The sequence below is a fragment of the Onychomys torridus genome, chromosome 9, assembly GCF_903995425.1.
Source record: "Onychomys torridus chromosome 9, mOncTor1.1, whole genome shotgun sequence".
Classification (NCBI taxonomy): domain Eukaryota; kingdom Metazoa; phylum Chordata; class Mammalia; order Rodentia; family Cricetidae; genus Onychomys; species Onychomys torridus.
In genome coordinates, this window is record NC_050451.1 from 5,523,451 (window position 1) to 5,538,115 (window position 14,665).

At 40.3% G+C, this 14,665-nt stretch overlaps 1 protein-coding gene across 3 annotated transcripts in view; it reads left to right on the forward strand.

The window, feature by feature from the left end:
• The first annotated feature begins 23 nt into the window (after positions 1-23).
• Positions 24-14,665, forward strand: part of Parg (poly(ADP-ribose) glycohydrolase) — a 114,256-nt gene continuing 99,614 nt past the window's right edge. Inside the window, exons 1-5 of one of the 3 annotated variants that reach the window (XM_036198836.1) lie at positions 24-525; positions 7,794-7,860; positions 8,457-9,416; positions 10,316-10,499; positions 14,502-14,624. In XM_036198836.1, the coding sequence (XP_036054729.1) occupies positions 306-525; positions 7,794-7,860; positions 8,457-9,416; positions 10,316-10,499; positions 14,502-14,624 (1,554 nt within the window). In that variant the 5' untranslated portion in view covers positions 24-305. Of the gene's footprint in view, positions 526-6,968; positions 7,074-7,793; positions 7,861-8,456; positions 9,417-10,315; positions 10,500-14,501; positions 14,625-14,665 lie in introns of those variants that run through there. The other 2 variants (XM_036198838.1, XM_036198837.1) reach the window with 2 other exon arrangements.

Here is a 14,665-nt window from a genome sequence, read left to right on the forward strand (position 1 = left end):
GAAGTCCGAAGCGCGGGACTACTGCTTTCCGGTGGTGGGAAAGTGAGCCGGAGCCGGAGCCCAAGCCCGAGTGGAAGCGGCGCGTCCGGGGCAGGTGGGCTCCCTGCGGCCGAGCGGAGGCAAGCGGCTGCGCAGGGAGGGTCTGGCTCGGAGGCCCGAGGAGCAGCCGCCGCAGGAGCGGGCCGCCGCAGAGTGGGCATGGTGCGGGGGGCGCCAAGAAGGAGGCGCAGTCCGTCCCTGTCAGGGTTAGTGAATGAGGCTCTCCGCCCGGGCCGGCCCGGGGACTGTGCGCTGCGGGTCCCAGCATGAGTGCGGGCCCCGGCTGTGAGCCCTGCACCAAGCGGCCCCGCTGGGGTGCCGCTGGAACTTCGGCGCCGGCTGCCTCGGACTCCCGGAGCTTCCCCGGCAGGCAGAGGCGCGTTCTCGACCCCAAGGACGCTCCTGTACAGTTCAGGGTCCCACCGTCCTCGCCAGCCTGCGTCCCGGGGCGGGCGGGACCGCACAGAGGCAGCGCCACCTCGTTTGGTACGTGGGAAAATAAAAATCTTTGTCCTTGTTTCAGTTTGAGGACCATGGGACTCCAGCCACTCCTGTCTGATCACTGCTCTGATGCCTCCTTGTTCAATCACTAGATGCCACTCGTTGGGGAGAAGGGCTACAATTTCTAGTGACATTTATAGTGTGGAAAACTTTGGTGTACAGTTGCTAACTGGGTGGACCTCATCTGTATGCTTTCCTCAGCTTGGATAGAGAAATTGCCTTGTTAAGGAAGTCTAGTTGAATATATGAAGCAGTCTCCAGACCACGTAAAGAAAGCTGTTGCATTTACACAGTCAGGGGCTGACTCCCAGAATGTAGAGCTGTTAGTCTTAGCTTGCTGGCATTGTACTTGTCCCTGGCACATGATGTTGAACAAAAGGAACTTGGTCTCTGCACAAGTCCAATATGTGTAACAAAGAGTAATGGATTTTCTCCTTCTTGGGGGTGCGATTGTTTTGGTAGGAGTTATGTGTACTTAACCAAGTTATGAGGGCAAAGATAGTCCAGAAGATTTGGTACTTACTATGGATACTAGAAACCGTGGCTAAGAAAGAGTAAAGCAGTATTTCAGAAGTGCAGCTGGTGCACAGATAGAATAAATGGTGAAATAGTGAGAAATGGGCTGTGGAGAAATAGGAGAAAGTGATCCCACTGTACTGAAGGTGTAGACAGTACTGTGGACATTACTAAGGACTTTGAACTTTGTTTTCAGGATAGTGAGAGGCCATTAAAGGATTTTCAGTGTGTGTGTGTGTGTGTGGAGGGGGGGTGTTTTGTATGTGTGTGTGTAGGTGGGTGGGTGGTAGCTAGATTAAACTTGTTTTTTGAACCCTTTTTATGGTTGGTGTATAAAAAAATGGAAAAGAAAAATTGGTTGAAACCCCAAAACTAAAGGAGTTGCATTGGTCTAGGTGGGAGATAACTTGCACTTAGACTTTGGCACAGGCAGTAGGGAACAAAAGTAGATGGATTCTGGAGAGAATGCTGTCTTTTCGTACCTCAGAAGAAATACATTTGTGCTAGAAAAATTGAAGCGTTCTTGGCATAAAATAATAATGGAAGCTATAAGCGTGGTTTAGAGGATGCACATATTTAGAGAAAGTAAAAGGACCAAGGACAGAGCCTTTGGGCACACCAGCATTTTAGGGGAGTCCAGAGAGAAATTCTCAGTAATAGAAGAAAAGCCTAGCTTGTGTTCTTTTGCTCAGAACCAACAACATTGCCAAAAGAATGCACTGGTCCATAGTTTAAGAGGCTGGGCAGAGATCAGGGCAAGTAGTGTAAACTTGTCTGTCTTGGGACCTCTAGGGAGCAGAATTGAACCAAGTCTTTTGTTTGTTTAGACAAGATTTCACTATGTAGCCCTGAGTTAGTCTGGAGCATAGAGAGATCTGCCTGTCACTGCCTCCCAAATACAAAAAATTAAATGTACTTAATTTGGTACATTCCTGCTTCTGGCTTGACCCAAGTCTTGAAATAATAGGATATGCTGTATGAATGAAGAGGGTGCTATAATAATGTAGGTAGAGGAACAGCATACTTAAACACTGTTAGAACTGGAGCATGGGGTTGCAGAAGACTTAGGTGAGCTTTATTGTGGACAAACTTAAGTGCTAGTTTAAGGAATTTAAACTTTATTCTGTATTTAATAGGCCTCCTGGAAGCTTTTAAGCAAGAGAATACATTTGGTGAATGTTTTAGAAAGCTGGGTTAAGCAGTAGCTTTTTGCCTTTTTAAACTTCAGGTTACAGTGTAAATATTTTTCTGGTACACAGTAATATCTGTAATTAATGAAAAAAAAAAAAAAGAAATAAAAAGGAAAGGCAAGGACATGACTGCTCCTAGATATGGTGGAGGAGAAAGTTTATTATAGATGTGGGAAAGCATAGCCAGAGGCAGGGATATCTGGGAGAGTCCAGAATGGACGTGTCCAGATGGAGTTAGGCCATGTCGGGGAGGGGGAGGGAAGAGAGGGGAACCAGGTGCAACATCCAGAAGGCCAGAGATCCAAAGTGGATGAGTAACCAAAATGTCTGAATTATATAGGGAAGAGCCTCTTGCGGAAGGGTAGTCCAGCCCTTGGGCTGCAGAGTTGAGGGTTGAGGGCAGGGTAAGCTGTGAGCCATATCCTGTAACAGGTAGGAACTGAGGGATGCTGTGAGAACTTGGCTACCAGGTCCACTTTTGATATGTTAAATAGGCACCTCAGCCTTTTGTCCTGGATTTGAAACTTAACATGTTAAGTTGGTACATATGCCATGTTTAGATTGAAATATTTATGAAATAACATCCTTACTATGTGTAATGCATTCCATTTTCCTTCCTTCCTTTTTATTTATTATTTATTTATTTATTTTCAGGACAGGGTTTCTCTGTATAGTCCTGGCTGTCCTGGAACTCACTATATAGACCAGGCTGGCCTTGAACTCACAGAAATCTACCCTCCTCTGTCTGCTGAATGCTGGGATTAAAGGTGCCCAGCTCAGTGCATTCTTATATTGTCTATTTTCTTTTAAATGCTTGGCACTTTTAGTTTATAAAACTTCGGATTAAAGAAAGTCCGGACTGTAAACAGAGAGACCAGTTTGAGGAAATACAGAACAGTTGCCCAATATTTTAAATTTTGGATGTAGATTTCAGAGAACTTGCTATAAAGGAGTAGGAACTGAAGATGAACTCTAGATAATGACTCTGAATTCTGTGACTAGATAATCTGTGGTCCTACTGATTTTATTTGCATGCTTGCTGGGAGAGGTTGGGGCTACCAACCTTTTCTTGTTAGTTGGACCTTATGTTTTCTGCCAAAGAGAAATCAAGTTAATATTCACATGGGTGATGTTTTCTGTATACCTGCCACAGAGCACCAGTGAACAGAATGTTCAAAGTCTATAAATTTTTATCATTAAACCATTGTTGGAAATTTTAGAGTTTCTTTTCTGGAAGGTATTTAAGTTTTTTACCTATAGGTATCCTAGAAGTGAATGGAGTAGAGAAATGCTTATTCAGTATCTTTTTATCTTCATGGATACATTTCTTATATTGATTGAAATCTGCAAATCTCTGCTTAGGCAGAATTCAGCATGCTAGTCACCTTCTAATGGCAACCGACTTACCAGTTATGTTGCTATAAAAGACCTCCTGGAAGTGGGGTGCTCTTTAGAAATGCAGGTGAATTTTACTGTATTTTATGCCCCTTGCTGGGTCTGTTTTTGCTAATTGGATGGCCTCATTGAAATACAGTGGTTGCTGCAAGATGAAAGTAAGTGTGAATAGTGTGAAGTTAGAGTAAACCAGAACAACTGATGTCATTTGTAGAAGAGATTGGATATAAGTGTTGGGAGAGAATGTATTTGTTGAATAACTCTTTGTAGGCTGGACACAAAGTTTTATCTTATTTTTGTGTTTTTACTGATACATATACCCCTCTGGAGTAGAGAACTACATTTTCTAGGTAAGGAAATAGGCTCAAAGAACAGAAATAACTTGTCCAGGACAATGCTGGTAGGTAAGTTTTGGATAATCTAAGACAGAAAGGGCTCGTTGTTTATCTTTGTTGTCCCAGGTAGGGTTACTGTTACTGTTACTGTTATGAAATACCATGACCAAAAGCAAGCTGGAGAGGAAAGGGTTTATGTGACTTATACTTTCAAAGGAACTCAGGGCAGGAACTCAAACAGGGCAGAACCCAGAGGCAGGAGTTGATGTAGAGGCCATAGAGGGGTGCTGCTTACTGCCTTGCTCACCATGGCTTACTTAGCCTGCTTTCTTATAGAACCCAGGACCTCCAGCTCAGAGGTGGCCCTACCCACAATGTTCTGGACCCTTCCACATCAGTCACTAGAAAATGCCCTGTAAGCTTGCCTGCAGCCTGATCTTATAGAAGCATCTTCTCAGTTGTGGCTCACGCTAGCTTGTGTCATGTTGACTTGAAACTAGCCAGCACATTTGTCTTTTTTTTTTTTTTTTTTGCCTTTTGTTTTTAATGATTATTTCTAGTTAAATGAAAGAATTTCCCAGGGAAAAATAGCCAAACTAATGGGAACACATGAACTGTGAACCAATGGCTGAGGAGCCCCCATGAAACTGGACCAGGCCCTCTGGATAAAGTGAGGCAGTTGATTAGCTTGAATTGTTTAGGGGGCCCCCAGGCAGTGGAGCTGGGACCTGTCCTTGGTGCATGGGCTGGCTTTTTGGAGCCCAGGCCTATGCTGGGACACTTTGCTCAGCCTTGGTGTAGGAAGGAGGAGACTGCACCTGCTTTGGCTGAGTCTACCAGGCTGGCCTGACTCCCCAGGGGAGACCTTGCCTTGGAGGAGATGGGGATGGGGGGTGGACTCGGGGGTGGAAGGAGGGAGGACGGGGGAATCCATGGCTGATATGTGAAATTAAGTTAATTATAAAATTAAAACATTAAATAAAAAATAATTTGAAAAAAAAAAAAAAGAAATTCCCTAGAATCTTAGTAAGCAACATGTTATGCTTTCTTAAGTAGTAAGATGGAGTGAGCTCTTTGGTTTTTTGCTGTCCTTCCCTCCCCCCAGCAGGATTCCTTTCTTTGTATAGCCCTGGTTGTTCTACAACTGACTCTGTAGACTAGGTTGGCCTGGAACTCAGATCCACTTGCCTCTGCCTCGTTCAAATATATGAAAGAATGGTGACCATTTTTATTCAAACCACCACAAAGAGCCTAGCTATTGAAGCCTCACATCTAATCCTAATATTACAGAAGTTTTAAATCCTAGACTGATTCCAAAAATAATGTTTCGGCAGTTTGCTGGTTAGAAGTTTGAGAATTTTCTGAACTATACTTTCTATGGTTTGTATAGGATTAATGTCCCATACCTGGTGTGCTTGGGGTAGGAAATGATTTATATGGAGTTTTTCAGATTTTGGAACATTTGCAAAGACCAAACTGGTTAACCCAATCTGAAAAAAAAATTTTTTTTAAAGATTTATTTATTTATTATGTATACAGAAGAGGGTGCTAGATCTCATTTCAGATGGTCGTGAACCACCATGTGGTTGCTGGGAATTGAACTCAGGACCTCTGGAAGAGCAGTCAGTGCTCTTAACCTCTGAGCCATCTCTCCAGCCCGCAATCTGAAAATTTTAAAATCTGAAATGTTTCAAAATTAATATTGGGATCAAAAGTTGGATTTTGAAGGACAGGGACACTGAACCCATATAGTGGCATTAAATAGAAAAGATAGAGCAATAGAAAAACATTTAGTCTTCAAATCATTTATCCTCTTGCTGACTGATACTAATTGTTTGTTTGAAGCCTAATTTGCTGAAGGCATACAAAATAAATCACAAAGAAGTACTTAACAAAAAGAAATATTTACGTAAATTACTTTTTGTAAGAGAAACCATTTAAAGAATACTAATCAGAAAAATTTTATTAGTTAGACTGTTACTGTTTTGTGGACAGTAACTGACACTTGAATACATTTGTGGAAGAGAGAAATTATGTGAAACACAAATACTTGAATCTCAAGTTCTTCTCACACCTGAAAATGTCTTTCACTTAATGTTCTATCCTAGTGATAGATAAGTTAATTATTTAGGCCTGCTTCTGGCTTGTTCATATCATATAACTTTAGGTAAAACAGGAAAAAAGAATGGATCTATGACATACTTAAGTGTTAGATTTTGTTTGTTTTGTTTTTTGAGACAGGGTTTCTCTGTGTAGATTTGCACCTTTCCTGGAACTCACTCTGTAGACCAGGCTGGCCTCGAACTCACAAGAGATCCGCCTGCCTCTGCCTCCCCAGTGTTGGGATTAAAGGCATGCACCACCTCGGCCGGCAAGAGTTAGATTCTTAACATTGCAAATTAGAGAACTGCTGAGAGTGTTTAAGACTTGATACTAAAGTAGACACATTTAATTCATGTCTAGTATATTATAAATTGAAAATACGTGTATTTCTTTCTAATGGTTGTGTAAAATGTGACTTGCCTTTATTTGCAGTGCATCCCCACTCCTGAGCTAATCATTTTCATTTTTGCTGCTGGTCATATCTATTCAGTCATTTCTTTGGCATCTCAAATTTAGTATCTGCAGAATCTACCTAACCGTACTCCCCAGACCGAATTCTTCTATTTCCCGTATTTCTGCTCAATGTTGTTGTGATCATTCAGGTCTTTGAAGCTTCAAACCTGAAGTCTGTAGTGACTATACTCAGTTTTACTCATAAGGAATTATTTTGTGCCTCAACCAGTAATTCTTCAATCTCGGTGATTAAATTTTTTGTTTGTTTTAGAATTTCAGTTCTTTTCACTCTTCCATCACGCTCACATTGAGATTCTGATTTAGTAGGTGTGGGCATGGTCTTAGGATCCTCCTGATCCAGGTGGTTGGGAACTGCTGACCTAGACCAGTAGCTTTCTCACTGGTTTCTGTTGGTAAGCACTCTTCTTGCCTCCAGGTTATCCATCGTGAATGACTTAAGGCTTCTTAGCTTTGAATTCTGGAACCATGGCTCTAAGTGTGACTTCTGACCCTCATTTTGTACCTGTCTGTGTCATTCAAGGTACTCCCTATGACATGCTCTTAGATGACCTATGAATTGTATTTTCTATTTCTTTCACAGTTTTTTATATTTCTTTGCCACTGGTGTCTTTACTTGGGATTTTCCTTTTATGTTGCTTTCTTTATTTTTCAAGGCAAAATTCTATCACTACCTCTTTCAAGAAATATTAACTGGTTGTTTCCAATTTTTTTTGTCCTAAAGTATTTTTTTCCCTGGAAATACCTTAATTTCTGATCGAGACCTCTTTTAATAATAACTAAGGACTAACATTTTCTGAGCATATACCACATAGCATCCTAATCCCTTACATAAATTATTACTAATTTAATCTCCACCTTAGCTCCATGAAAGATGCTGTTCATGTGCATACTTTGCAGGTGAAGAATCTGAGTCAGGGAAAAGTATTCTTTTATACAGTCACAAAGTAAGCCAGTAAGGTAGCTATGATTTGAATCCAGATGTTCTGAGTCCAGAGCCTGTAATCTTAGACATTTGGCCATACAACTCTGTAGGGGGCACTTTCAACTCTGTACAGTACATATTAGTTATTCCTGTTTTCTCTTTTAATATTTGAAGTTGAAAAGAGTAGCTGCTCTTGGTTTGAACCACAGAGTCGAGCAAAAGGCCTTGGATGTATAATAGGCTGTATGTGTTTTCTATTTGAAAGAATTTATATGTATATATATATATATTTAACTTTTAATTTTAATTTTCTTATAGTTTTCAAACAACAGACTATTACCACTTGGATGGATACTAAAGGAACCAAGACAACTGAATCAGAAAGGTATAAAGACATTTCTATATGTAGAAATAAATAGTGAAATGATGGGGTTGTTTTATCTTGCCTTTTTGTTTTTAATTTCTTTTTATTTTTCTTCATCTACCTCCATTAACTTTTTAAAGTTTAATTTATTTTTTTTTTTTTTAGTTTTTTAATAATAGAGACTCTCATTTATTTGTGTGATAAAGAGATGAAAGTGAAATGGCCTCTGACTTTAAGATACTCATATACAGTAGTGGTTACAGACAAAACACATGATTACTGCTTTGTGAGGTAAATGCATCGTGAAGGTGTGAGCAACGAAAGACATGAATGGTGGCTGGCATAGAAAAGAAACAAGTCACCAGCTTCGCCTTGGCCTTGAAGGAACAAAGTATGAGGCAGAAGGTAACCTTAAGATTTGAAGAAAGGTAGATGTTTACCAGGCACACAGCTGGGGAAGGGCACTGTGGGTATGTGTGCAGAAGTGCAGAGCAGTGAAACAATGTGCTGTGTGTTGAGGCCATCACAGGAGTAAACTTTTCACGATGGTGTTGTTCAATAGTTAATCACTTTAATTTTTTAATAAGTTGGTTTTAGTTCTTTCTGTTCTCTTGTAGTAAAGAAAACAACAACACAAGGATAGACTCCATGATGAGTTCTCTGCAAAAAGATAACTTTTACCAACATAAGGTGGAAAAATTGGGAAATGTTCCTCAGCTAAATCTTGATAAATCACCCATTGAAAAGAGCACACAATGTTTGAACCAGCAGCAGAATGCAAGTACGTGCAAGTGGCAAAGTGAAGGACAGCACGCAGATCAGCTTTCGGCAAGCGAGCCTCCCACAATAACCCCGGTACCAAGACAAGTTAACAATGCTAATGTTGACCAGTCACCCGCAACCGATGAGCACAGTGATACAGATAACGAGGAGGACAGAGATAACCAGCAGTTTCTTACACCCATAAAGCTTGCAAATACAAAGCAGACAGTAGGAGATGAGCAAGCCAGAAGCAACTGTAAGTGCAGCGGGTCTTGCCGCTCCCTGGAGGACTGTACAGGCTGTCAACAGGGGGTGGATGTGGTACCAGAGAGTCCTTTGTCAGATGGTGGTACCGAGGACATTGGAACTGGACCAAAAACTGACAACAAATTGACTAGACAAGAAAGTAGCCTCGGTGATTCACCTCCATTTGAGAAAGAAAGTGAACCTGAGTCACCAATGGATGTAGACAATTCGAAAAATAGTTGTCAAGACTCAGAAGCAGATGAAGACCCAAGTCCAGGCTTTGATGAACAAGAAGATAGTTCCTCCCAAACAGCAAATCAACTTTCAAGTGGCCAAGCAAGAGAAACCAACAGCGATCTTAGGAAACGGTATTTGACTAAAGGAAGGGAAATTAGATTACATTTCCAGTTTGAAGGAGAGACTCATGCTGGAACCAGTGATTTAAATGCCAAGCCATCTGGAAACACTTCTAGCCTTAATGTAGAATGTAGAGGTTCTAAGCAGCATGGAAAAAAGGATTCTAAAATCACAGATCATTTCATGAGAATTCCCAAATCAGAGGACAGAAGGTAATCCCCCTTTCCTCTCATTTTTGAGTATCCCTCCAATAGCATGATATATTTTTAAATTTTGTAGAGGGAATTAAGAAAGTAATTATTTACAGTAAATTAAATAGTTGCTATTTTATTAACTATTTAAACTAAATTAAAGTCTGGATTTCTGGGGTTGGGGATTTAGCTCAGTGGTAGAGCGCTAGGCCCTGGGTTGGGTCTCAGCTACGGAAAATTAAAAAAAAAGTCTAGATTTCAAAGTGAAAATTCTAAAAAGGCTAGAAGCACAAAATAAGAAGAGATATGTATTGTAGTCCGTCTTAATTTCATGAACTTTCTTATGGAATTTATGAAAATTATTAGATGAAAATATTTGGTTGACTAGCTATTTAACATTTGTTTAAGTCTTTTTTTTTTTTTTTTTTTTAAATGTAACACTTTCTTTAATGCTCTGACAGGCAAACAGGTAATAAATACTCTATTTTATAAATGAGAAAACTGAGATTTGGGTTAGAAAATTCACTGAAATCCTGTAGGGATCTTTTTCATGTGTATTTGTATTTTTGCCATTATTCCATAAGAAATTTTAAACCCTGCTCAATTTTCTAAGAGGTGTTTTGTAGCTTATGATACTAAGTTTACTTTGTTGAAATGATTGTGTGAAGACCAGGAAGTAATTGATTCTGTGATCCATGACTCATTTCTGTTTTTAAAGGAGATTTGTGTGTTTGAAAGTTTCTTTTCTAGGCTATTGGAAACAAGCTTTTGGGTTTTAATATAAGGTTTTTAAGTCGTTCTTTTAAAGCAAGTGTGGCACATTTTAGATAGTAATATTACTTATAAGTTTTGTGCTTGCGTATCTAAGAAAACTGAAACAGTAAACAACTTATGACTGAATATATTTTTCTTGACCTTAGAAAAGAACAATGTGAAGTCAGACATCAAAGAACAGAAAGGAAGATTCCTAAATATGTTCCACCCCACCTTCCTCCAGACAAGAAGTGGTTGGGAACTCCTATTGAGGAGATGAGGAAAATGCCTCGGTGTGGGGCCCGTTTGCCTCTCTTAAGACCATCTGCTAACCACACAGTAACTATTCGGGTGGGTATTGCCTCTTTCCCGTGAGCAAAGATTTTTCTTTCATTTCTTTTCTTTCCAGTTAATTGTATTTTTTGACTACCTACTACATGTTAGGTATTGTTATTTTGTAAAATAAAAAAGTTCAAAATTGTTTATTGTTCAGTATGTTCTCCATCTTGGTCTTTTCTTAGATCCTTCTGGTCATTCATTCTCTGTCACCACCTCAGAGTTATTTAGACTCAGCATGTCTAAAACCAATCTATACTTTTTGTTGTGTTAAAATGCACATAACACAAAGTTTACCACTGTAATCATTTTTATGTATGTGATTCAGTGACATTAAATGTATCGACAGTGTTGTACAACCATTACCGATAGGCGTTCCTAAAACTTTTCATCTTCCCAAATGGAAATTCTGTGTCTATAAAGCAATGACTCCGCATTCCCTGCTTCCCAGAGCTTCTTAACTACTTTTGGATTTTCTGTCCCTTATTCCCCAGCACCTCTGATTTCCTAGGGTCTCTTTTGCAGCTTTAGGTTCATTATCTTCATGTTCTGCCTGTCAGAGGAAGCTTGTGGGGACTCTGACCTTGTCACAAACTACTTGGCTTTCTGGACTTTGGTTTGAAACCTCAGTGAAAACCAACAATAACTATAACTTGCATAGTACATGCATGTAAAGTCAAAGTCATGGACAGTGTTGAGATCTGTTACTGGTAAGAGCTGGATGGGCTTACCCTAAACTATATTTAGCAGCTTTGAATCCTTTGACTTAACAAAGGGAAACAATTCCCTAGTCACCTATGCAAGCAGGAACTCTGAGTCTCCCTTCTCCAGCAACTGTTTTTGGAAAGTCTTTGAAACAAACCCTCTGTTGTTGTTTTTTTGTTTTTTATCTTTGAGCATGTGGTAGATGAGATCTTGGCTGGCTAAGGCCTTACAGTTTTTGAGGAGCCCTTGGGTATCTTTCTTATTGCCCAAGTACACAATACTTGGCCTCTTTTTAGTGGTGATACTCACTTTAGCAACAATACTCTCCTTTCTCCAACTTTACATGTGCTTTTTTGCCTCAATTATTCATTTTCCAGATCTTTGTGTTCTCTGTTCTTACTGTAAGCATGGTTGAAAGCAGCTGGCATCACTCCTGCCACAGCCTCATTGTTATGCTGCCTTAAAATTTCTCCATCATTGATAAATCAGTCTTGCCGTTCTAAAACTTAGTCTCAGAGAAAGTCTTTAGAGATGGATTTTTATAACAAGTCATTTACCAGAGTGAAACACAAATCTAGTCTGGTTTGCAGTAGAGTCCTTATTTCTCTCTGAAACCTCATCAACACAGCTTTTTTTCCCTAGTGTCTCAAAAATCAGTAAAACTTTATTTGCTTCTATTCTTTCGCCATTAACAGAAAAACGGAAAAAGCACAAATGTTTTGTGTTTACAAAGATAAATGGCCTCTTTATGCAAATACAGCTTTTACTATTCACACTCCTATCAGCATCCTGGCCTTCTGAACCACCAGACTCACCCAGAGCCCTGCCTATAGAATTCTAAGTTTTCTCTAGCTTGCTTCTCCAAACTCTGCCCATAAATTCAGAAAGTTTCCGAACCACATCATGTGATACTGCACTTCTTGGTAACAGTTTTTTTTTGTGGTCAGATTTCTGTAAGTGTGACAAAGGACTTGAGACAATGAACTCCTAGGAAGCAAGGTTTGCTTTGGCTTGGGGTTTCAGAGGCCTCAGTGTGATTGCTTTTGTCTGTTGCTCTGGGCCTGTGGCTATAGGGAAATAGCAAGAGAGCATGATGAAGGAGATTTGTTCATCTCTTGGCATCCTCGGAGGCAAAAAAGAGAGGAAGAGGTCAGAGACTTCCTTCTATTAGGACCTGGGTCCCAAGTTCCACCACCTTCCATAGTACCAGGGCCCAGGTACCAAGCCTTTACTACATAGTCCTTTGGGTGGTACTCCACATCAAAATGAACAGAAATAATATTATGAGACCACTACCCTTCCACCCCCAGTTAGCTGTACTGTCACTACCTTAAGGAAGTCTCTCAGCTTACCTGATTGAATTTTCCTAGAAAAAGTATAATACCACATACTTCTAATTTATAGCATATTATACTTTAAAACAATTTATTGCCTGATTATTTTCTGTAGTGAAATATACCATTTGGATGAACCCTGAAAACATTCTGATAAGTGAAGATGATAGACCCAAAAACCTACATGTTGTATGATTCCATTTATTTGAAATATCTAGAGTAGGCAAAAATGAAAGCCTTATGTTTTTCTTCAAAGTTTTACTGATGCTTATTGTGATATAGCTTTGTGTATGTTTTCAGTGGCACACGCATACACACATGTTCATGCCAGGTTCTATCTTAAATCTTCTAGTAAAAAAATTTAAATAGTTATTCCTCAAGAAATTTAATTTTGCTGGGTGGTGGTAGCGCACCTGGGAGGCAGAACCAAGTGGATCTCTGTGAGTTCAATGATAGCCTGGTCTACAGAGCGAGATCCAGGACAGGCACCAAAACTACACAGAGAAACCCTGCCTGGAAAAACTAAAAAAGAAAAAGAAAGAAATTTAATTTTAGTGAATAAAGGAAAACCCTGTATGGGGCTAGGGAGATGGCACAGTTGGTAAAGTACTTGACACATAAGCATGAGGACTGTGTTTGGATCTCCAACACTCATACAGGAAACCAGGTGAGGGCTAGAGATGGCTCAGCAACTGAGAACACCTGCTGCTCTTACAGAAGACCTCAGTTTGCTTCCCAGCACTCGCACTGGGCAGCTCACAACTACTTATAACTCCAGTTCTGCAGGCTCTGACACCCTCCTCAGGCCTCCATAGGCACTCATATGTATGGTATATCGACACAGACATGTACACATAAATGAAAGTAAAAATCAATCTTAAAAACAAAGAATGGTGTGACAGTGCTTACCGGTAATCCTAACAGTGGGGGTGGGGAGGCGGTGGACACAGGAGGATCCTTGGGGTTTACTGGCCAGCCAACCATTCTAGCCAATCAGTGAGCTCCAGGTTCAGTGAGAGACCTCTCTTGTGTCAAAAAAAAATTAAAGTGGATGGCCTGCGAGATGACTCAGCAGGTAAAGGTGCTTGCCAGGCAAGCATGATGACCTGCCTTTGATCCTCAAAACCAAGGTAAGTAAAGTTTTCTTCTGATTTTTACACTCACTTTGTGGCTCATGTGTGTCCGTATACATATATCGTGCATATACACACAATAATAATTACTAGTGTTTTTTAAGTAAGGTGGATAGTGATAAAGGAAGGCACTTAATATTGACCTATGGCCTCTGGCCTTTACATGCATGTACACATTCCTGCGCATTCAATCTGTACCCCTGTGAACACATATAAACACACACACACACACACACACACACACACACACACACACACACACACACCAAAAAGAAAAACAAGTGTTGTCCAGTATGATAGTAGTCCAATAAAGAACTCTTTTCACTACTTATTTAAACGTTTCTAAAGACTTCACTATGAAGATGAGAATTCAGGTTTAAATTGATAAAGGGAAAGTAACAAGATGATAACTGCTATTAACTGTCTCAAAGGAGAGAAGATAGTATGTACAGAAACATATGCAGTATGAAGGAACTTCCCGTGTTTCTGGACTTGTTTTCTGACTTGTCTGAAATGAATAGCATTTTGGTAAGAGCTTGCACAAAAACTCTAAAACTAGGGCTGTTTTCAGAGATGATGTTATTCCAAATGTGGAGAGGTGTTTACAGGGAGTCATTATCCGGAGCTACTGGAGTAGGAAAAGGGAGATGGGAAGCTGTCATCTGAAGTTTGGGTAAGCAGTGAGGTATGGTGAGGTGTGGTAGCAGCTTAGGAGGGATTGGTGAGCTTTCCCCCTGGGAGCTGGCCTTCACTCTGCAGCTGGCCTAGGCCGCTCTGTTTGCATCCTTTGTAGGAGAGCTTAGTTTTCATGCACTTACGGTTTTCCTGTTTCCTCTGTATTTCAGGTAGACCTTCTGCGAGCAGGAGATGTTCCAAAACCTTTTCCAACACATTATAAAGATTTGTGGGATAACAAGCATGTTAAAATGCCTTGTTCCGAACAAAACCTGTATCCTGTAGAAGATGAGGTAAATACAAAACTGGAGGTGTTTCAGTCCCTGGGTCAGGG